Source organism: Megascapheus bottae, chromosome 7 (assembly GCF_031878675.1).
Source record: "Megascapheus bottae isolate mThoBot1 chromosome 7, mThoBot2.hap1, whole genome shotgun sequence".
NCBI lineage: Eukaryota > Metazoa > Chordata > Mammalia > Rodentia > Geomyidae > Megascapheus > Megascapheus bottae.
Window position 1 is genome coordinate 53,412,829 of NC_143515.1, and position 23,736 is coordinate 53,436,564.

A 23,736-nucleotide genomic window follows, 5' to 3' on the forward strand; every position below is an offset into this window, starting at 1 on the left:
GATATATAAGATTTTATGTGAACATGTGTTTCTATTTCTTTTAACTATATACCAAGAATAAGATTTTGAAGGCATGTGGTAACCATAACATTTGCCAGAAATCGTTTCAGCTTCTATTTCTAATATCTCTTCATCATTCATTCATTCTTTGTTGCTTTCACTGTTTCTACTTTTCTTCTTTGCCTTATATTTGAGGCTCTGCTCTTCTTGACTCTTCTTGTCTCCTGATCAGCCATATAATAAACTCTTTGTCTTTTGGTCTCTTTGTTTCAAGAATCTATTGCCAGTCTTATTTTCAACCTGGAGCTTTGTGTTAATACTGTGTCCTTTCTTGGAGGTCCTGCCAGCAGGAAATCACCTCTCTGAAGCTGGACATATGACTTCTAAATTCTTCTTTAAACAATGTTCATCTCTTTGCCTCTACTCTCTCCTTTTCTGTGCTTGCATTTAAAAAGAAAAATGCCAGTCCTGTGGCTTGGGCACTGTCTTTGGATACATTTTACTCAAGGCTACCACTCTGCTACTCGAGCCACAGTGCCACTTCTGACTTTTTCTGTAAATGTGGATTTTCTCAAGCCTAGAGCTCTACCACTTGAGCCTCAGCACCACTTCCGGAATCAAAACCAGATCCTTTTGCATGCAAGGCAAGCACTCTACCACTAGGCCAAACTCCTGGCCCCTTTTGTACTTTTTAAGATAGTGACAATCTTAGAATCCTCTCTTTTTTGAGACAGAAACAAGCAGATTGTAGTACATCAACTTATTGTTCTCTAAGCTTGCTTTGCAAGCTACCCCATCACTAGATGTTAGATATAACAACAAAAAAAGATACATTAAAAAGACTTGAATGACTGCAGTGAACTCAGTGTTCACAGTAGATCTTATCTCTGCTAAGAGGGTAATAGAAATCAGTGACTGGGGAGTCTGTTAATTACTTGTGAGAGATAATGTTTGTTGCCAGAACCCAAATAGTTTCATATAAAAGCCAACACGAGATCTTCTTTGATATCTTTAATGTTTTTATTCACATTCCATTCTGTCTATGGGGATAGATGATACTGATGAGTTTTCATGTATTTACAAAATGGAGGCTGTTAGTTAGATGCCAGTGACTCATACCTGTAATCCTAGCTACTCAGGCTGAGATCTGAGGATCATGATTCAAAGCCAGTCAGGGCTTAAAAGTTCCCATGAGATTCTTATCTCCGATTAGCCATTGAAAAACCAGACATGACACTGTGGCTCAATTGGTAGAGCACTAGCCTTGAGCACAAAGAGGCTCAGGGATAGTGCCTAGGCCCAGAGTTCAAGCCCCTCAACTGATAAAGAAGAAAATGGAAGCTGTTTATATGTAAGGACTGTGTAACTATGTTATTGAGGGGGAGGGTCTAGTGTGTAGGTCCCTTTAGAAGTATGTATAGTAGTTACAGTGAATACCTTTTTGCAGCTAAATAATTCATCAAATACTATAGATAAGGAGTTTTATTAATATTAGCCTTTCTGTTTTCCTTCTCCCCTTTCTCCCTCCTTCTCTCCCTCCCTCCCTCCCTCCTACCCTGCCTCTCTCCCTCCTTTGGTCATGGATTTTTAAAAAAATTATCATCTTTAAGTATTTGTACAAAGCAGTTAATCATTTAACAATGCAGTTAAATACATCTTGATCCATGTCATCTCTTTCAACATTCTCAAAGTCTCCTGTTTATTAAGTAGGCATTCTACCACTTGAACCTTTTCCCTAGCTCTTTGTTTAGTTGCTGTTGCTATTATTGTTATTGGTGGTCTTGTGATAGTACTAAGATGGCTCAAGTCCTTTTGTTGTTTTTTAGGTGAAATCTCTTATTTTCAGTCAGGGCTAGGTTAGAACTCAGATTCTCCTACTTACACCTCTCATGTAGCTGGGATCACAGGTATGTACCTGGCCTCAGATTTCTTGAACATGGATTGTGGTGGTCAAGAAAGGATATGAGACCGGAAAATGGTGCCAAGACAATAGGAACGCTGCCTAGTTCTCTCCCACAAAAAGAGAGAACCAGGGAATCGTAAGAGCCAATTACCTTAAGAAATCCACAACAACAAACTCAAGAAGCAACAGAGAGGGACTCAAACTAGAAAAGAAATCCAGATAAAGCTTACATCCAACTTTCTCAAAGAATTTGAAACGCGAGGAACCTTCTCCCACCACTCGCCGCCAGCTCCAAGGCGGGAAAAGCGGCAGCAGAGTGCATCGGGCTAGGCAGCCCCGACCCGCAGAAACCAGCATAGGACTGGGCCAGCAAGCCGCAGAAGCAGTGGAACTAGAACAGCAAGCAGCGGAACCCAGACGCGGACCACAGGCCGTGGCGGAGATCTGAGGGGTGTGAATGATTCTCCAACACCGTGGAGCACCCACAGCCAAACACAGAGGAGTGTGTAGCACAGCGGGTAGCCCAGCGTGTCCCAAAACCCATCGGGAAAGCAGAGCTGGTGGTGAGCTATAGAACTTAACTCAGACCCGTCTACCCCACCTGAGAAAGACTGGCAAGGACAGGTGGCAAGGAATTTAGAATCCTGCCCCTTCCCTCCACAGCCCCCTCCCCCAGGCCATTGACTGGAGACTGACAGGCAGGTGGGCGCTAAGACCCAGCACCCCACAAAGGGAGGCAGAGCTGTCCCTGCTCCTACTTGTCCAACAGGTTCCTCTCCCAGACCTCTGACTGGAGACTGACAGGTGGGCGGGCGGGCACTAAAATCCAGCACCCCACCAAAGGGGGCTGAGGTATCCCTGCTACCACCCACCCAACAGGTTCCTCTCCCAGCCCTTTGACTGGAGACTGACAAGTGGTCGGCGCTAAGACCCAGCACCTCACCAAAGGGGGTAGAGGTGTCCAAGCTCACCCGCCCAACAGATTCTTCTCCCAGGCCACTGGATCTGGAGAGTGGGAGGCGCTGAGACCCTGCCTTCCAACAGCGGGTGGGGTGTGCAGAAATCTAGGAGCCAGCATCTTTCCCCCTCAAATCTTGAGCTGGACACCCTCCAGCTGGGAATCCCCAGCAAGACAGCACCAAGGGGCCCCCCATAGTCACAGACTCTGGCCAAAATGGCAGAAACACAGCAGGGAACTGAAGGGCAGACCAGTAGCTCACCTTCTGAGAATAAGAAAGGCACGGCTCCGCCCTTGGAGCCCCCGTCCTCAGCTGGGCACCGACCCTGGGAACAGAGCAGACACCAGCTGGCCTACCTGAGAGTCCCTGGAAACTCACAAACTCCAGACCCTTGGCCAGGGGCCCACCCCTGGAAGCAGTGCAGAAAAACCAACCATCCGCCCAGTGCGCTGAGACTGAAGCACGCAGATTCAACCCACAGCCCACTGTGAGGCCACTGGTTGGGCTGAGAGCTAGTCGTGCAGCAGCACACAGCCTCTGGGAACAGGCCGAATACCTGCAAAAACTGCAAACTCTGACCTAATCAGCTGAGGACATACATAAATAATCAAAGTCCCACGCAAAGCCCAAAAGGAAACAAGAGCGAAGGTAAAATAGAGATGTCACCATCCCAAGAAATGACACCTGAAGAGACACGAAACATGACCCTATTCAAGGAGATGATTGTGGACATGACTGAAGAGATTAAAACAGAATTCCAAAAACAATTCCAGGAATATAAGCAGGAAATCACCAAAGAGCTCCTCGAATTCAAAAGAGAAACGGAAGAAAAGATTAATACCCTAACAGCAGACATGATCAGCTCAGTGTCCACACTTCAAGCAAAAATGGAGGCATGAAGCAGCAAATTGACTGAGATGGAGAATAGAACATCAGGAACGGAAGATAAAACACAAGAGCTGGAACAGAGAATCACCACCTTGGAAAAAATCAGTCAGAATCCACCAGAGAGAGCTCCAGGAACTGGCAGATGCAGCAAAGAAGTCTAATCTTCGTATAATAGGGATTGAGGAGGGTGCAGAATTTCAGGACAAAGGAATGCAACCATTATTCACCAAAATCATAGCAGAGGACTTCCCCAACCTCAAAAGGGAAAATACATTATTAAAGGTTTCAGGACTCCAAACAGGCAAGATCCTAGAAGGAACTCATCTAGACATATCATAGTAAAGACACTAGACCCGAATACCAAGCAATTGATCTTAAATGCTGCAAAAGCAAAGAAAGAGCTACACTACAATGGGGAAAAAAATCGAATTACAGAAGATCTCTCCACGCAAACCCTAAATGCAAGAAAAGCTTGGAAAAACACCACTGATGTCCTGAAGACCAACAACTGTCAACCCAGACTGATGTATCCAGCAAAACTAGCATTTACATTTGAGGGAGAAACAAGAATATTTCACTCCAAAGAGAAGCTTTATGAATATGTGCACACAAAACCAGCGTTACAAAAAATACTAATTAATCGAGAACAAATTGTACAACATCAAGAATCCCCATCAAGAAGCAAATATCTATAATTCACTAAACACAAAAGGGGGAAAAAAGAGAAAGAAACTTAGAAGTAAAATAACAACAATGGACACTGACCATTTCTCCATAATTTCCCTACATGTGAACGGGCTGAACAATCCAATCAAAAGACACAGAGCAGCAGACTGGATTAAGAAACACCATCCATCCATATGTTGCCTCCAAGAGACCCACCTCACTGCCAAAGACAGAAACAAATTCCAAGTGAAAGGTTGGAAACGAATTTTCCAGTCCAATACACCATGCAAAAAAGCAGGCGTAGCCACCTTAATCTCCGACAAAATTAACTTCTCAGTAAAATCAGTACATAAAGATAGAGACAGCCATTATATATTAGTAAAGGGTACAATCCATGCCCATAATATTACAGTTATAAACATTTACTCCCCCAACACGGGAGCACCCAAATTCGTCAAGCAAATTCTCTTAGAATTACAAAACAAGATAGAGTCAAACACAATCATAGTGGGAGACCTCAATACACCACTCAACAAATGACAGATCAACTCAAAAATTAAGCAAAGACACCATCGACTTAAACAACACCATAGCCTAGCTGGGCTTAACAGATATACACGGAGTCTTCCACCTAACAGCGAAACTTTTTACATTTTTCTGAGCAGCACATCGAACACACTCCAAAATAGATCATATAATAGTTCATTCAGAAAACTTCTAGATACAAGAGGACTGATATAATCCCATGCATTCTATCAGACCACAGTGGAGTCAGACTAATTCTGAACAATGCAGTCAAAGTCAAAAACATTCAACCACTTGGAAACTGAACAACACACTTCTGAATAACTCCTGGGTAACAGATCAGATCATAAATGAAATTAAAAACTTCCTTGAATGTAATGACAATCAAGAAACATCACAAAGGAACTTGTGGGACACAGCAAAAGCAGTTCTCAGAGGCAAATTTATCGCACTAGGAGCGCATATTAAAAAGACAGAAGAAGAGCATGTAAAAAAAAGAAGAAAGGATATGATTACAACTGCATGTGTTAAGAGGCACAGAGTTGGGGTTCTGGAATATGTCTCAGTGAATTTTTGTAATCATATTTAAACCATGCAGGATTTTCACCAGCCAACAGACAAGTCTCTAGTTACATTAAGACATGACTCCAACATTTATTCATTATTACCATTATCTAGTTCTAATAAACATATTTGATATATAAATCAGTGTGTCATATTTTTAACAATGTGGGATTATTTTAAAGTAGAGCAAATACCTGCTTGGTTTTTTAAAACATGAAGTGCCTTATTATCCTTTATTTAAAAAATAAGTAGATAATTCTGTGTTTTATTTATTTTTCCAAATCTATAATCCTTTCCCTGTAAATGTCTCAAGAATGTTTTGGAATTCTGATGCCATAATCAATCCTGAAACTTTTCATTTACTTTTGCATGGAAAAAGAGAGAACTTTGAAATTTAATTAAATTGTTCATCTTTGGAAGGAGACATGGGGGAAAGATGGGATTAAGTGCTTACATTATGAGGTACTAACCTACGTAATTATGAGTACTGCTTTTCCCATTAAGTCATACTTGTTTTCTGATTCTGTTTTTTCAGTTTCCATAGCAAGACGTGTACAAGATCCATTAGCTGAGCTAGTGAAAATTGAGCCGAAGCATATTGGAGTTGGAATGTATCAGGTAAAGCAATGTAGCTCATTTAATTTATGAAATTCTTCAATACAAAGTGTGGTTAAACCCAAGATAGTCATTAAGTGTTAGTGGAATCAGTTTCCATGTTCAAAAGTTACAGAGTTTGTAGGACAGTTGTCATACAAGAAAAAAGTCCTCATTCTTTTTGTCTTAATAAGGGTTTTAAAACAACTTACTAAAGTGAGATTTAATGGCTATTAGGTGAAACTAGTAACTTAATTTGGAGAGCTCATCCTATTAGCAGTATTTTAAAAATAGAAAGTGTGGGACATGGAGTTAGTTATGTTGGGGTTTTATATAAACCATTATGGACTCATGTGATCTTAGGAAGATGTTTTTGGTGTATTCTGTGCTCCTTTTTCCCTTCCCCTTCCCTTGCCCTTCCCCTTCCCCTTCCCTTGCCCTGCCTTTGCTCTGCTTTGACCTTACCCTATCTGTGCTCTGCCCTTTCCTTGTCCCTCCCTTCCTCCCTCCCTCCGTTCCTCCCTCCCTCCCTCCCTCCCTTCTTTCCTTCCTTCCTTCCTTCTTTCCTTCACCCTTTCCTTCCCTTGCCTCTTTCTCTTTGCCTTTTAGTATCTTTCTTTCAAGAATCCATTGCCAGCCTGGTTGTTTTCAGCCTATCATACACTGATACTCAACTAAAAGTGTTCTCATTTTATTGTAAGATAGCCTGGCATTCGGATCTGTAATGGTTAATCTTGAGTTGTCCATAGGTTGGATTGAGAGACCTAGTGATTAGTATGGCTCGTTTTCATGCCATGCTAATGTCTGTGAGGGCATTTCCAGGGGGGAATGACTAAATAAGGAATACTTAACATTAATGTGGATTATACTCATGGGTTGGAGGTTAGGATGGAATAAAAGAAAGAAGGAGAAAATTGATAACATAGGCATACTTTTCTTGGCCTTCGGACCACCATGAGATGAACTGTTCTATTCCACTATGCTCTCCATATGATGAACTTTAATCTTGAAATAATAAAATAAAATAAATCTTATGTCCCTTAAGCTGTTTTGTCACAGGGATGAATTCCTACCCTAAGATATTTAACTCTACTTAGACCTTTTAGATAGTTACCAATTAGATCTAGCTACACATAGAAAAACTGCCTGGTATCTATAACAATTTTGTGTTATCCTGAGGAGGAAGAATTATGGTTATTGGTATAAAATAGCCAAATAATGAATGATTTCAACATTACAGCACCTAGGCAGTCTAATAAGCAAGCCATTGGCATCACAAGGGGTTAAAAAGTAAATAGTAGAGATCTAGCCTTCAAGTTTTAATTGAGATAATGGCTAATGTAAAAGCATTTGGAAATTTGTCCAACAGCAGGGAAAAGTCATAGACAAATTGTAAGCAATTGAATGATTTGAGTATTTAAATGTTGACTCTGGCCACACTAGGGAGAATGAATATTAGAGTATAGAAGAGAAGCAGTCAGGCTAATTTAGGACATTGTTAGGCTTTGGTGGAAGACAACAGTGCTTGGATAGTTAATGGTAGTAAAGGTGGAAAAGAGTCTGTTTCATAGCAAGTACTTGTTGATAAGTAAAAGAAAAAGAATTGTAGATAATTTTCTCCATAAATTCTGGTATGTACTTGATACTTAAGCAGAACACATTTTGTTGGGCTTTGGACATGCTCGTTTGAGAAGGCCATAAGAAATCCAAGGAAAGATGTTAAGTAGGAGTTAGTTCTGCAAGTCTGAGACTAAAGATAATAGGTACACTAATGGGAGTTATCCGCTTTAGCAAATAATGAAACTGAGAAAGTGATTGAGGTGCTAGGTTGAATGCATTATATACTTTAAAAAAAATTGTTAAAGGTGATGCAAATCAATATATGCTTTTAACCTCCGTTACACCATGACTACGATGTACTTATCAATGTACTCCAGAGACTTGGAGTTTGCTAGAACTCTTAAATTTTATGAAACAATAGGAAGGGTGCACAGGAATATCTATTTATACAATATTAAGCTTATTCGAATAAGTTGATATTTGCTTAAAACCTAAGAAATGGTCCTATCAGTGGGTAGAAATGTTGGGAATTGCTCGGGGAGTGTAGCATAGTGATAGAGTGCTGGCCCCACATGCACAAAGCCCTGGGTTTGATTCCTCAGTACCACATGCACAGAAAAGCCTGGGAGTGGCGCTGTGGCTCAAGTGGCAGAGCACTAGCCTTGAGTAAAAAGTGTCCAAAGATAGTGCCTAGACCCTGAGTTCAAGCCCAACTTCCTCCTCTCCCCAAGAGAAAGAAATGTTGGGAATTCCTGAAGGATATTGAACATGAGGAATCATTGCCACAAAGAAAGAACCTAGTGAAGCTACAGCTTAAAACATATACTGCTGACTTGTTAACACATAAACTGAAACCCAGATGATGAACTGAGGTGATTATTTGCTACATTTTTATACATTATGATAATGATATATTTTACTATTAATATTTTCTAATTCTTTCACACTGATTTGTATACATTTACATGTTGGCTTACATGAAGCATTTATATAAAATATATAAAGAACTTCAGACACGGTGGTGTAAGCCTGTAATCCTATATACTTTGGAGGCAGAGATTAGAGGAATCATGGTACAAGGGGTAGGAGTCAGAGGAATCTCAGTTAGAAGCCAATCTGGACATAAAAGTTTGTGAGGCTCTATATCAGCCAATTGCTAAATGTGTGCCTATCATTCCATGCTGGAGAAGAAGCATAATACCTAGGCTCAGTGGCATGTGCCTATCATCCCAAAGACAAAGGGAAACACAAAGAGTATAAAAGGCCTTTCTGACCTTGGCATAAATTGAGATACTGTCCTGAAGACTGAAAGTATCGAGTACAAAAGAAAGGCCTGATAGAGTAGCTTCAAGTTGTAGAGTGCCTGCTTAGCAAGCTGGCGGTCCTGTCTCTCCCCTCTCCCCCACACACAACCCATGGAAGAACAACTGAGTGAAGTTATAATAAAATAAAAATCCATGCAAGTAAGGTCACAGTGAAGCAAACGCATACTAATGGTAGAAGTGTAAATTGGTATTTCTAGGAAATAGTCAATCCTTATCAAAGTATACTTTTCAAAAATCGACTATCACATTTAATAACAATTAATTTAAAAAATCCTATTATCATTATTATTATAATATCCTACTTCTCCCTTTAGTAATCTTTATGGCATTAATAAGAACTGGCAAGATTTATATCCAAATTTGCAATATGTACAAATAGCAAAATGTTGGAAGTTTTATTACAATAGGAAAATAGTCTTAAGAATTATGGTACAGCTATCAGTTGAGTTATACAACCAGGGCTAGTTAGCCTAGTGGTAGAGTGCTTGCCTAGCATGCAGAAAGACCCGGGTTCAATTCCTTGCTACCACATACTTAGAAAAATTGGAAGTGGTGCTGTGGCTCTAGTGGTAGAGTTCTAGCCTTGAGAATGCCCAAGGACAGTGTTCAAGCTCTGAGTTCAAGCCCCAGCACTGGGGGCGGGGTGGGGGGAAGACTGAGATATACAACATTGAAATTCAGGCTTTTGAGCAGGTATAGTGATGTATGCCTACACTTAACTGCTGGGAAGGCTGGGTCAGTAGGATCAAAAGTTCAAGTCTAGCCAATACTGTGTTCTTGAACTTTCAGGCTGATCAACACTAGACTCCATTTCAAAGAGGGAAGGAAAGAAGAAAGGCAGGGAAGAGGAGAGGGAAGGGAAATGAGGGTAAAGAAAGAAAGGAAGGAAGCATTCAGACTTTTCCCAAAGGATTTAATAATGAGAAAATGCTCTTAACATTGTTGACACAAAATAAGACAAAATGTGTTCTAAAAGTAGATTTTTTTTATATTCATGAAAAAACTACTAGCAAGTGATTGATATCTAGATCCTTGTTTGATGTGTTCAGGGTTTTTGTTATTTTCTTCTTTTTTCACTTTGTCAAGTTTTCTATAATGAATATATATGAGGAGGAATTTGTTGTAAAATACATGTGTTTAGTATATCAATGAGCCTGTTGATTTTAAGCCTTGACACAATGGTTTCTAGTGCAAACATAATGGAATGGACTTTCTTTTTAGTTAAGACCTCTCTGAACTTTGGCATAAACTTAGTACTTTCAGTCATTCTAATTTAAAATATGAGTAGCTGGACAAACATTGTTGATTGAAAAAAAAAGTTGTTTAAAGAAAGAATGTTAAATAGTTAGATGAAATAATAGACATCATGATGTTATTTCAATAGAAACTAAAATACTTTTGGTTTAAAACAGCTAAAATTCTAAAGAAAGCACTCCAGTCCATGTCTTAGAGAATCAGGAGAGCTGATTTTAAAAACATATGCCTGTCATTATTTCTGGAGAGAGACAGCCAGTGTGGTCAAATGACAACATATCCCTAACTGACCCCTAAAGACTTTGCTGGAAAGTGGCTTGGTGTTACTCCCAAGAAAACACTCCCGGCTGAGACAGGATGATGCAGGCTTGGCTGTGTTGAGTTCTATGGGACATGGGGAATGGTGGTTTAGCTTGGCCTTACCATACCCTGAGTTAAAGTTTAAATACATCGGATTTACTTGTGATTTATTTCTTGTTTGGTTTGTGTTCTTGTACTTTCAGGCTCATTAACACTTCCATTTGGTAATGAGTATGTGGAGTCCAGTAAGAAAAACTCAGAACAATCCTCTTTCCTCTTCTTGTGCCTCTCTGTTAGACCATTTGACAATATCAAACAAGGAAATGGTTGTCCAAAATAAGTTTTTGGAATCCCTAATGACTCTTTATCCAGGCCATCTTTATTCCTCATTATTGAGGATAACACTCACTATAAATATTACAGTAATTATCTTTCCAGTTGTATCTCAAAGATAAGAGTTTTCATTTTTTTTTCAGTACCCTATCTCTGAAAAAAAAAATGCTACAGGTTATAGTTGCTTTTTTTTTTTTTTTTTTTTTTTGTGGATCGTGGGGGTTGAACTCTGGGCTTGGGTGCTGCCCTTGAGCATTTCAGCTCAAAGCTACCACCCTACCCCTGGACCTGGGCATTTACCCTGAGCTCTTCAGCTCAAGGCTTGCACCTTATCCTTTGAGCCACAGCCCCATTTCCCCTATTCTACTAATTAATTGGAGATAAGAGTCTCAAGTTCTTGATTATAGGTGAGAGCCACTGCACATGGTTGAAGTTTTTTTTCCCAGTCTTGGTGCTTGAACTCAGGCCTGAGCACTGCCCTTGAGTTTTCTCAAGGCTAGATCTCTACCACTTGAGCCACAGGACCAGCACCATTTCCAGCTTTTTTCTTTTTTCTTTTTCTTTTTTTTTTGTGTGTGGGGGTGGGGATGAGAAGTCATGCAGCTTGAACTGGGCCTGGGTGCTGTCCCTGAGCTCTTCAGCTCAAGGCTACCACCCTACCCTTTGAGCCAAGCCCCACTTCCCATTTTCTAGATGTTAATTGGAGATTAGAGTCTCAGATCCTTTTGTCCCTGAACTGGCTTCTAACCTTGATCCTTAGATCTCAGCCTTCTGAGTAGCTAAGATTACAGGTGTGAGCCACAGTGCCCAGCCTTCCAGCTTTTTTCTATGTATGTGGTACCGAGGAATTGAACCTGGGCCTTCGTGCATGCTGGGCAAGCACTCTACCACTAGGCCAAACTCCTGGCCAGCATCAAGTTTTGATGCTATCCTTAGAAAGTTTTTATCTCACAAATACAGATTTATTTTCCTTGTGTGACTTGTATGATTACTTATCATTTATTTATTTTTAGTGCACTATGGTTCAGGACAAACTTGTTCAATTTTTTTTATAGAGCAGATGTTAAGAATTGTGTTAGAATGTATTATCACAGTCATGCTGTCATTTAACTAGCACATCCTTTAATTTTATTTGACCTCTAGTCCCTTCTTTATGCTTTGTTGTCCTGATGAGAGACCTTAGGATTGTGCTTAGCTGAGACTCCATCACCAGAAATTCTAATATAATTGATCTGGAGTAGGCATAGCATGGCAACAAAATACATACTATATATATACATATACATATATGCATCAAACACTACATGAGACCTAATTTTATGTGTCATTTTTGTTTTGCTTTGTATCAACAAATGTATTTTTAAATAAGTGATTTTTTTTAAGACTATTCTTACCATGTAAAGAATAATTTCACTGGAGCTGGGGAAGGAGGATTGGAGAGAAGTAAATTCAGGATTGAATAAACAGTGAACATGTATGAAACAATGTATATTGTATACAAGTTGTGAAAGATGGTCAGGATTTGAGTATTTTTAAATGTACATAGAATGAAAGAGAAGTTTTAAAGTATAAATAGTTAGTCCCTTTTAGTTTTTATATTCTCTATAATATGGGAATTCTGCTATTTTACATCCATCCCAAAAAAGCAATTAGTGTTTTATCTGGAGTGTTTTATCTTGTTTCAGAATAAGAATATGAATAAGATGCTGTCTCATCTCATTCATTGTCAAACCTTACAATAAGGCTAAGCCTTTCTACATGTGTGTCTATGTCCAGGAACATAATGGACAATAGTAGACATTCAGTAAGCATTTAATGAATGAATGAATGAATGAACAAATGGTATGTTAATATATAATTGACCATTTATTATATATTATTTTTCTCTTTTCTTTTGCCAGCCCTGGTGCCTGAACTCAGGGCCTGGGCATTGTCCTGGGGCTTTCTCATGGCTATCACTCTACGACGTGAGTCACAGCACCACTTCCAGCTTTTTCTGTGTATTTGGTACTGAGGACCCAAACCCAGGGCTTCATGCATGCTAGGCATTATGGTCCAGGACAAGCTTGTGACCATTAGGTCACACTCCTGGACCTTATATTTTTATGTTATGAATACAACATAGAATTTATGTGGCCTCATGCTAAAATTTTTTGTTAGGCGTATTTAACTGTAAATTACTATTTATTTTTAAAAATGAAACTCCTTTCAGGAAACACTTTCTAACACTTTGATCCTTAAGTTGTAAGGCCTTTATGATATTTAAGGTTAGAGTATTCCTTTCTTGGCCTGAACAGGGGCCACAGTCTACTTCTGCAATTTGAATCATTTTCCATCAGAATTTTGACTACCAGACATTGAGTGTGTGTGTGTGTGTGTGTGTGTGTGTGTGTGTGTGTGTGTGTTGTGTGATCTTAAACATGGTATTTTCACATAATACTGTTGCTCAGTTCATTGAAAAGTTCTCATGTATGTTTAAAGATAGTGGTGAAATTATTTCATAAATAGTCCTTTCTTGTTTTAGTTATGTGTATTTGTCTTAAGCTTTCTTTAGAGTCTTAGTATCAAGATCTCAGTTATCCTGTCTCTAATTTTGTGCCAAAGTGGTTTTTCTAAAGAGGGATTTCAAGCTCTTGGATTTTGTTTATAGTAGGTAGCTAGTCTTGTTTAAAAAAAAAAAAAAGCTTTGCTTTATACTCAAAATATAATTAGTCTCTATGTAGAGATAGAGACCAGAATAAGCAGTGTTTTGTATAGTTTAGTGTATGAAGATGACACAACTCTTTACTAACTGATCCTTAACAAAGGTGAGTATTGTTTTTACTAAATCATCATTGAATTCAGTGGTGTAAAGACATGTCTTTTCAGTGATTTTGTAGAAAACTGTTGGGTTTTTTTTGGTGGGCCGGGGAGACAGGTTTGTATAATGTTTTAGTTCAAACCAGAAGTTGGAAAGTAAGCAGTTGATGTGGGTTCTTTTTGTAATGAATTAACAAGTAAAAAGCTTGTTAAGAGCTGTCTTGCACACCCTATCTCCTTTCTGTTTTCTAAGTCGTTTAATGGGAGCTCTGTAGAAGCACAGTTTTGAGAATTTAGGGAACAGAGGGCATTAAAATAGTCGTGTGGTTGATGTGAGGAAGAATATTTAAATATCTATTGATAAAGGACAGGTTCTTTAGATGAGTGCACTTCATTCCTTTTCCCTCCCTGCAATGCCTATCTTACTCTTCATGGAAATAATTCACATCAGGATAGATAAGAGCAGAACTTACTAAATGCTCTTAAGCCTTTTTCCCACCATTCCAGTGCTAATACAGCAGTGATACTCCCTTGACACTGTGTTGAAAATGAGCTATCCAGCTTGTAGGAGAGAGGGTTTAGGAGGAAAAAAACTGGGAGAAAATGAGGGAAGAGGTGACAGTGTTAACCAAAGAAATGTACTCATTGCCTGACTTATGTAACTTTAACTCCTCTGTATATCACCTTTACAATATAAATAAATAAAAATAACAGGGAAAAAAGAATGCTCTTCAGTGTCAGTAAATTAGCAAATCAATATTTTGAAAGATCTATTGTAGTATATATGAAAGAAAAATCTTTATGACAATTTATTGGAATAACATTCTGTCTCCTTCTCCCTCTCCCTCTCTCTCTCTCTGCCAGTCCTGGGGCTTGAACTCAGGGCCTGAGCACTGTCCTTGGGCTTTCTAAAAGCTAGCACTCTGCTACTTGAGCCACAGCACCACTTCTGGCTTTTTCTTTGCATGTGGTACCCAGGAATCGAACCCAGAGTTTTGTGCATGCTAGGCAAGCACCCCACCATTAGGCCAAACTCCTGGCTTATTTTATTTCATTTATTTATTCACCTTGTCAGTCATGAGGCTTGAACTCTGGACTGGATGCTGTCCGCTGTCCCTGAGCTCTTCAGCTTAAGGCTACCGCCCTACCCCTTGAGTCACTGTACTACTTCCCATTTTCTAGAGACTAATTGGAGAGTCTCATATTCTTTTGTGTCAGGGCTGTTTTTGAACCATGATCCTCAGATCTCAACCTCTTGAGTAGCTAGGGTTACAAGCATGAGCCATCACACCCACCAGCCTGGGCATGATGTCCTTGGATATTTTTTGCTCAAGGCTAGAGCCCTGCCACTTGAGCCACAGAGGCACTTCCCAGTTTTTCCGTGTATGTCATACTGTGTATTCGAACCCAGAGCTTCCTGCATGCTAAGCGAGCATTCTACCACTAGGCCAAACTCTGGGCAATATCTTTTCTTTAAAGTGAAAGTAATCTATTAAAATGTAACCTTATAGAAGTTTTTAAACATTCACCTCTGATACAACCCCTAACAAAAATTTTAATGTACAGTTTAGTATACTGTTTAGGTCTCATTAGCAGATAAGTCTCCTTGGACAGATAATTCATAGACTAAAAGTATCATTATAATATCACACTAGAAATGTTCAGAATTGGTACTGATACATATATTAGTTTCTATTTTTCTACATTTTTGAATATAATTATGTGTGGGAAACTAGCCTACCATCAGAGAATCTTGGAAGTAAAAAGCTATGCAATATATACGAAACTACATTTAAAAAATAACGAAGAAGTAGCACTGTGCCTCAAGGGGTAGGGCAGTAGCCTTGCCCTGAAGAACTCATAGATAGTGTCCAGGCCCAGAGTTCAAGTCCCATGACCAACAAAGAAAAAAAAAAAGAAAGAAAAGAAAAAAAATGATTGTGTTAGTATCTCACTGGTAGAAGACTTTCCTCTTAAGGGAAAGAAGTTGAAAACCTAAGTACTCTAAGATTGTTGTAGGTAACTACAGAAATTGAGGAAAGAAATAGAATGTGTAAATATTAGGAGAGCCACTTCTGAGCATTTACAAACTGTATATTAACAATATATAGTATCTAATGTTGTTCTGAAATGTTGAAAAACATTCCTGTGTGCATATGTGTGTTGAGTGTGTTAATTCTGATCTTTAAGAATAACATAGGTAAGTTTAACTACTTGTAAAATTATATTTTGCATTCTTTGGGAAGGACACAGTGACATGAATTAAATACATGATCTTGACCATAGAAGTTTGGGCTGTACAAAGAAAAGGCTGATAGTGAACCCTACCTCTGCAAAGTGATTGTAACTGGATACAGAGACAAGAGAACTGGCCTTATGAATTATGGTTGTTAATTCCAGTCATGTATTTTCTTTAATAATTCAGATCAGGTTAGGTATGGAAGCTGTTTATTGTTCACTATTACTGAAAAGTATATGTTCTTTTAATGTGAATAATTGAAAAGGAAACTTTTCTCCTCACATGCATATGGTTACTTTCATTTACTTGGAATAAATGGGGCCATAAGGTATGAGACTAGCTAGGTTTTGTTGGAGGGGCCTTGTAAAGAGTTTTTGAGGTATGATGTGCAAGTGAGTGTTTTTAAAATCTCAGAGGTGTGATTATGTCATAACAGCTATAACCCCTGGGCTTGCTTTATTACTTTTATTAAAACAAATCTGTATGGGGGTGCTACGTATATTTTGGTGGTGAAGGAAATGAGGTGGTTAATTTATTATGTGAACAGCACTTTCAACTAACCGCAGCATGATTCACTCAGAGAGCAATGGAAAAGCCTAGCTTTGTAGACATGACTGCTTTTTGATTTGTGGACCTTAACTTTCAACACCAGAGCATAAAGTTTATCTACAAACTCGTTTCTTTTTTTTCTCTTTAATTTAAATAAAACCCACTGTTAGAATGGATTAATTGTACAGATAAGCTTTATTGTAAAGCCCTTTTAAGGCATTCAAATAATATAGTCTGACTGTATATCATTCACTTTATTTATGTATGTATGTATGTATGTATGTATTTATTGCCAATCCTGGTCTTGAGCTCAGGGCCTGAGCACTGTCCTTGGACTTTCTCAAGGCTAGAGCTCTACCACTTGAGCCTCAGCACCACTTCTGGCTTTTTTTCTATGTATGTGGTATGGAGAAGTTGAACCCAGGTCTTCATGCATGCTGGACAGGCACTCTACCACTAGGCCAAACTCCCAGCCCTGTGTCATCCATTTTTAACCATTCTCCTTTTTAATATTTTGGTGGGTTTAATAATACTATTTTTATGAATTCTGTTATTATATATGATTCATCCCCCTTCACTTTTTTCTTTCTTCTGTAATGTTTTTGTCCAGCTTCTTTTTTTGGGGGGGGATTAGGTAATGGGGCTTGAACTTGGCTTGAGCGCTGTCCTTGAGCTCTTCAGCACAAGGCTACCGCCCTACCCCAAGCCTCACCTTCTGTTTTCTAGAGGTTAATTGGAGATAAGAGTCTTAGGTTCTTTTGTACCAGGGCTGGCTTTAAACCCTGATCCTCAGATCTCAGCCTCCTGAGTATGTCCAATGTTTAGGTTGTGTTTGTTTCTTCATATGATGTGAGCATTTACTGAATTATGAGTGTTCTAAATAGTCCTTGTCGAGCTAAGGAGAAAGGGACTGAGAATTCATATGATAGATAGTTAGAAAAGTAAGGAGCATTTGTAGAGTTTCCAGCCGTTGTCCTTACTTCAGAGGATGCCAGGAGGGTGGAGGGGGAGGGGGAAAATATTTTAGCCCTTAGTGGATAAGGGTGACTGTGCAGAGGTGGATCAGAAGAGTAAGGCACCTGTTTGGCTTTTCTTTTGTATTCTATTTATACACAGATGCCATAATAGAAAAGAAAGTCTCTTGCAAGTCTCTAACCAATATTTCTTTAGCAGTTGGGGTGGGAGTGGGAGGAGCAAAGGATATTATTATCATGTGTAATAATAGGAGGTCAAAAGAGGGTTCAAGCCTCTTCACTAGCACTGTATATAAAGCACTTTTTGTATATTCATAAACAGCTTTTGACCAATAAAAGGTTTTTTTTGTTTTGTTTTTGGAACTGACCCATATCTAGCATCTTTTGGCAATTTAAATCTGAGCAGAAGAACTGTAAAAATAAGTCACCCTCTCAGTATTACTACTATTATTTTTTCCAGTCCTGGGGCTTGAACTTAGGACCTGAGCACTGTCCTTGGACTTTCTCAAGGCTAGAGCTCTACCACTTGAGCCATAGCACCATTTCCAGCTTTTTTCTTTGTATGTGGTACCGAGGAATCAAACCTGGGTTTTCCTGCATGCTAGGCAAACACTCTCCCACTAAGCCAAACTCCTGGTCCCTCATTATTATTTTTTATGTATGTGTGTTACTTTTTTATTAAAGAATTTATTAATATTGATTTTTACATCATATTTCAAATGACATGCTTAACAAACGAGTGTTCAAGAAGGGAATCTCTATATACAATCACTGGCACTTAGTTTTTAGAACATAATCAAAATTAGGCTAAGGGTTTGTATATTATAGATACCTATTAATTTATGTAATAAAACATTATGTCTATAGAGTCATAGGTTTTTATGTCTATGTAGTTGTGTTTGTATTTCCAATACCATGTCCATAGCATTGGGTACGCAAATATTGAGTCCTCACTCTTGTACTGTTTGGATCTAATAGTCACATATTAAGGATACCATGCGCCTTTTGATCCTTTGGTCTTGACTTGTCTCACTCAACATGATTCTCTCTAGATTCATCCACTTCCCTGCAAATGCAATTATTTTATCTTGTCTATTGGCTATGTAGAATTCCACTGTGTATATATACCACATTTTCTGTATCCATTCATCTGCAGTGGGGCATCTGGATTGTTTCCATCGCCTGGCTATTGTGAATAGTTCAGAGATGAACATAGCTGAGCAGGTATCCTTATCATATCTTGGGTTATGATGTTCAGAATAGATGCCCAGAAGTGGTATGGCGGGATCATAGGGAAGGTCTATTTTCAGTTCTTTAAGAAACCTCCACACTGCTTTCCAGAGTGGCTGAACTAGTCTACATTCCCACCAGCAGTGTAGTAGGATTCCTTTTTCTCCACAACCCCTCCGGCAACTGTCATTGTCTGAGTTCCAAATCTTGGCCATTCTTGTTGGGATAAGGTGGTATCTTAGAGTTCTTTTTATTTTCATTTCCTTTATGATCATGGATGATGAACATTTTTTCATATGCTTTTCTGCCATTTTAATCTCTTCTTCTGATAAGTCTCTCTTTAGTTTCCTTGCCCATTTAGTGAATGGTTTGTTGGGTTTGGGGGGGGATTAGTTTCTTGAGTTCCCTGTAGATACTGGATATTAAGCATTTGTCAGATGTATTATTGGTAAATATCTTTTCCAAGTTGGTTGGCTGCCTCAGTATTATTTTTAAAAGACCTTTTCATTTTCCAAATGTGTCCAGTATCAACCATTTGGAGATATAAATACTTAGAAGTCAGGCAGGCATTTACTTGGTGAGAGTTAATTAAGGCATTTGTAACTAGAACATTGTAAGTTTCTGTGAAAGCAAATATAACTATTTGTTTTATATTTTATCTTAATTTCCTTGGGATGGCTCACTACATTTACACTAAAAATGATGTCATTTGTCATAATGCTTTCCAAGAGAGTTGGAAGCAGGAGAAACATCATTTGTAGAGTTTAAAGACTGTACAGAGGACAATGGTCTAAATATGTAGTTTCTGCAAAAAAAAAAAAAAAGGTACATGGGAAGAAGCACCAGCATTAGATTTATTCATTGTGATTAATTTACTACTCAGACTTGATGACCTGGAAGTCCTAGTGACAGTTATCGGAATATTTTGGTGATTAGTAATGGGCACCAATGAGTGATCTCTGACTGGCGGAAATTTAATCTTAAAAGAAAGTGATGCCAGGTGTAGTGGCCCTTGCCTGTAATCCTAGTTACTCAAGAGGCTGAGATCTGAGGATAGTGATTTAAAGCCAGCCCAGGCACTATAAAAAGTCTTTGGGACTCTTATCTCCAATTAATCACCAGAAAACCAAAAGTGGTGCTGTGGCTCAAGGGGTAGGGCTGTAGCCTTGAGCTGAAGAGCTCAGGGACAATACCCAAGCACAGAGTTCAAGTTCTACCCTCCTTCCCCTCCACACAAAAAGAAAATGATTATAGGCTATTATGTTTGTGATATTATTGGGCATCTCAAGCTCCCTATGAATAGAATAATACTATGTTGGGAATATTGTAGGAGATGCTACATTTGACATGCAAACCGACTTTGAATTTGGTAAATGTGGACTTAAGTTCATAACATTTTTCTACTTTTTAAGAGATTGAGACTAAAAGTATTATCAGGATTTTATTTATTTTATTTATTTGTTTTTGCCAGTCCTGGGCTCAGGGACTGAGCTCTGTCCTTGGCATTTCTCAAGGGTAGAGCTCTACCACTTGAGCCTCAGCACCACTTCCGGCTTTTTCCTGTGTATGTGGTACCGAGGAATCGAACCTGGGTCTTTGTGCGTGCTAGGCAGGCACTCCACCACTAGGCCAAACTCCTGGCCCCGGTTTCCTAATTTTTTTAAGTATATGGATTGTTTTAAATTTATTTTTAAGAGTCTATTACTCCTTCTCTTCTAATGACCCACCACAAAGCACCGTAGAACATTAACAGCTGTGTTTAAAGCACAGATACTGGAAAAAGCATAGTTTCAGTATGCCCTCCATTCCTTGCCTTTCCTCCCACTTTGTTGTCTGTTTTGCACCTTTACTCTTCTCTCTTCCCATTGCCCTCAGGTGCTTTTGGAAGAAAAAATTGTTCTCTAGTCCTGCCTAGGACTCTCTTTCAATGGCTTAAAATACAGCCAGGCTTTTAAAAAAGTGATCCAACTCTCAATTATAGTTTGGAATCTCCTCAGACATGTGTTGAAAAATTTAGGTACTTCTCAAGTTTTTCAAAATACAAACTATGGGCATGCTACAGAAGAGAGCATTAATGGTGCACAGACCTTTGTGATGAGAAAATAAAATACAGGACCCCAGCCCTGTCTACTGGGTCGTAAAGGTATGTTTTTAAATATAACCTTGTAGTAGAGTGGGTTTCTAATCTTGTATGTGAAACAATATTGAATTTATCATTAATTATGTAAAAGGATATTTGGGCTATAGATTAAAATTCTTGGATAGTTATTGTACTTGGGACCCAAAATCATGCTCACTAATTTATGCCCATCTTTTTAGTTCAGTAGTTATAATTCATAGTTACGTTTAGCCAAAATTCTCAGAGTTTTATACAGTCTGCCTCAAAATTAAATTGTATAAACATTCTTACTGACACTGTCCTCGTTTCAGCAGTTGTTCAGTGGAGAAAACACAGATTCCCGCTATCAACATGAGCCTTTGCCATGTTATCTTTGTTAAATAATTTTACTTATTTCTGGCTTTTTGGGAAACAAGGATACCTATGGAGCAATGTTACAAGGAAAAGAAGAAATAATTATGAAAATGCCTAAAGGTACAGATGTGAAACTGATTTTATTTCCAATGATGGGGTCACCAAATAAATTGCATTTACTTTAGTGGTTTTTAAACTTCTGATGGTAAACTTCTTACTCCAATTACTTTTTCCTATGCTAAGCTTATCAAGTTTTCATATAATCATTTAATTTCTATGTTGTTCCATTCACACAGGCAAGTTTTAGAAACATGTCTGCTCCCTCCCATCTGCTAACCAAGAGGACAGATGTAGCTCTGTGGAAAGCTTCCAGAACAAAGGATCAGAGTGGCAGCCTTGCTGTGGTCATAACACAGGAATGAGGAAGCAGAGGCTCACTGCCTGAGCTGCCTCTTGTAAATAGTAATGACAGAATGTGTTGCACAGGGAAAGATTGGCATTTGAAGTTGAATTGGAAAGTACACTTTAAACTTCTGTTAGTTATTAAGTACAGAATTTTGTGTAAGTCAATAGTGCTTTACTTGTTATCCTCATGTATCTGATTCTTCTGTTGTGGTTCACATCCAATGTTTAAATTGGGTCAGTATTTTGGAGGTGGGAGCGGAAGAGTAGAATAGTTAAAAACAAATACAACAGCAACAACAGAAACAGTCCTTAGTTTGCTAGGAAGCGCAATCTAGTTATGAGTTGACAATAAAAAACAGCTGTTTGTTTGTTGATAGCCTGCTTTTCCTTTCCATAATCAAGCTGTTTCTCATCATGTAATTACCATCTTTTTTAGTGTCTAAGGCTTGTAGACTTATAGTTGGTTACATAAGGTTTGCCAAACGTCATAGTTTAGATAAAAAATTAGTGATTCCCCTGAAGTCATTCTACTGAAACATGAATGTGGATTGTAATTTGAAAAAGATGCCTGAAGAAACTTCTGAAATTTATTTTAAACTGCAGGAAATGACAAGAGTGTGTTGTGTGTTATCTGAGGAGAACCCTTACTGTCTTGTCATCTTATTGCCAATCTGAAAAGAATTCCGTTTTCATGGATATAGTTAGTCTGCACTTTTGTGCATAGCAGAGGTTTAATTCTGAACCAGAAGGACTTGTTTGCTTGCTCTCTTTCTTTTTCCCTAAAACACTGTTCTGATGGTGAAGCCGAGAATGAAAGGAAATAAAGTTAAGCTGAAGTTCTCTGTGAGTCCTAGGTGATGTTTCAACTTTACCAGCTGAAAAATCTGGATGTGCTGTCTACTCTAAAAAGACTTATCTAGGCCATTTTATAAACAGACCCCTTTTCAACCTGGACTGCACTGAAGGGGAGGCCCTTTGGAAATAAGGGGAACTCTGTTTTAGGAAACAAGGAAACCACCGAGAAAGGTGAAGTTTCTATTGCTTCATTTAGTTTCACTCTTCAAAATAAAGTCAGAACATTCTCTAATCATGGTTAAATCACAGCTTCTTTGCAACAGAAAAGTTTCTCTCAGTGCTTTTCACAGTCCAGAGTTACATCTGAAAAAGTCCCCTTTGAACTGCAGTCCCATGGTACTGTATATTTAAAGTATTTCTTTTATTGCTTCAGTGTACCATCATGCTTTCTCCTTGATTCGATGTTCAAAATTACATTGGAATTAAAAATTTTTAGGTACTTTTTTCCCTTTGATATCAAAAGCATTACATAACAATAATTCTCCTTATAGATATCTTAAAGAATAATCTGTGAAGTCTATTTGAAATAGAAGCAAATTTGTTTAAAATTTGTAAAAATCAATTGTTGAAGAGAAACATTTGTATATATTTTTATTTTCATTATTTCCATTGTTTGTACTATCTTTCATGTGAAGTTTATACCTACCATTTTCAAAAAGCACAAGTCATAGAATATTTTATTTTACCTTAAAAGTATTTGTCAGAATTCCTTTTCTCTTCAACCTAAATGATCCCAGCTATTTACAGGAATTAGACCATCAGTGATTTCACTGGATTCCTAGTGATAGTTACTCTGTAGGGAATATGACATATTCTAATTATGTGTGTCTGTGTGTGTTAAATGCTCTAAGAAGGGCATTTTTATAGCTACTTTAAATTATTTAATTACCAATAATATCAGGGAAAATTTTCTTTGTCTTAAAACACTATAGTGTGAGGTCAGAATCTAAAAGCAAATGATCATGATTATGCCTGGCTTAGTCATAGCAGATAAGAAGTGATGGAGTACAAACTTGAGTATTTTCATGTGAGCAGCTGTGCCTCTTTTCTTAGGGATCTATTAGTTAGCCAAAACCTGTTGTCTTAGTAGTGCTCAGGTGCATATTTCAGTCAAATGAATCACATATGATCCATTTAAAGGCACTTTACAATTTGGGGGCTATGGGAAGAAAATTTAGTTACAGTTTAAGAACTTCATCCCCCAAATCACTTAATGACATATTTAATTTTAGTTGACTCAAAATAATCAGTTATAGATTAAAAAAAAAAAGTGTGCCAGTCCTGGCTTGAATGTCCTTTTTGGAAGGAAAGAATATTAAAGACATTACAGGAAATCATTAC

At 38.3% G+C, this 23,736-nt stretch overlaps 1 protein-coding gene across 2 annotated transcripts in view; it reads left to right on the forward strand.

The window, feature by feature from the left end:
• Positions 1-23,736, forward strand: part of Srbd1 (S1 RNA binding domain 1) — a 174,456-nt gene that overhangs the window by 104,371 nt on the left and 46,349 nt on the right. For both annotated transcript variants that reach the window (XM_090337018.1, XM_090337017.1), the window contains one exon: positions 6,041-6,123. In XM_090337018.1, the coding sequence (XP_090193144.1) occupies positions 6,041-6,123 (83 nt within the window). The remainder of the gene's footprint in view (positions 1-6,040; positions 6,124-23,736) is intronic.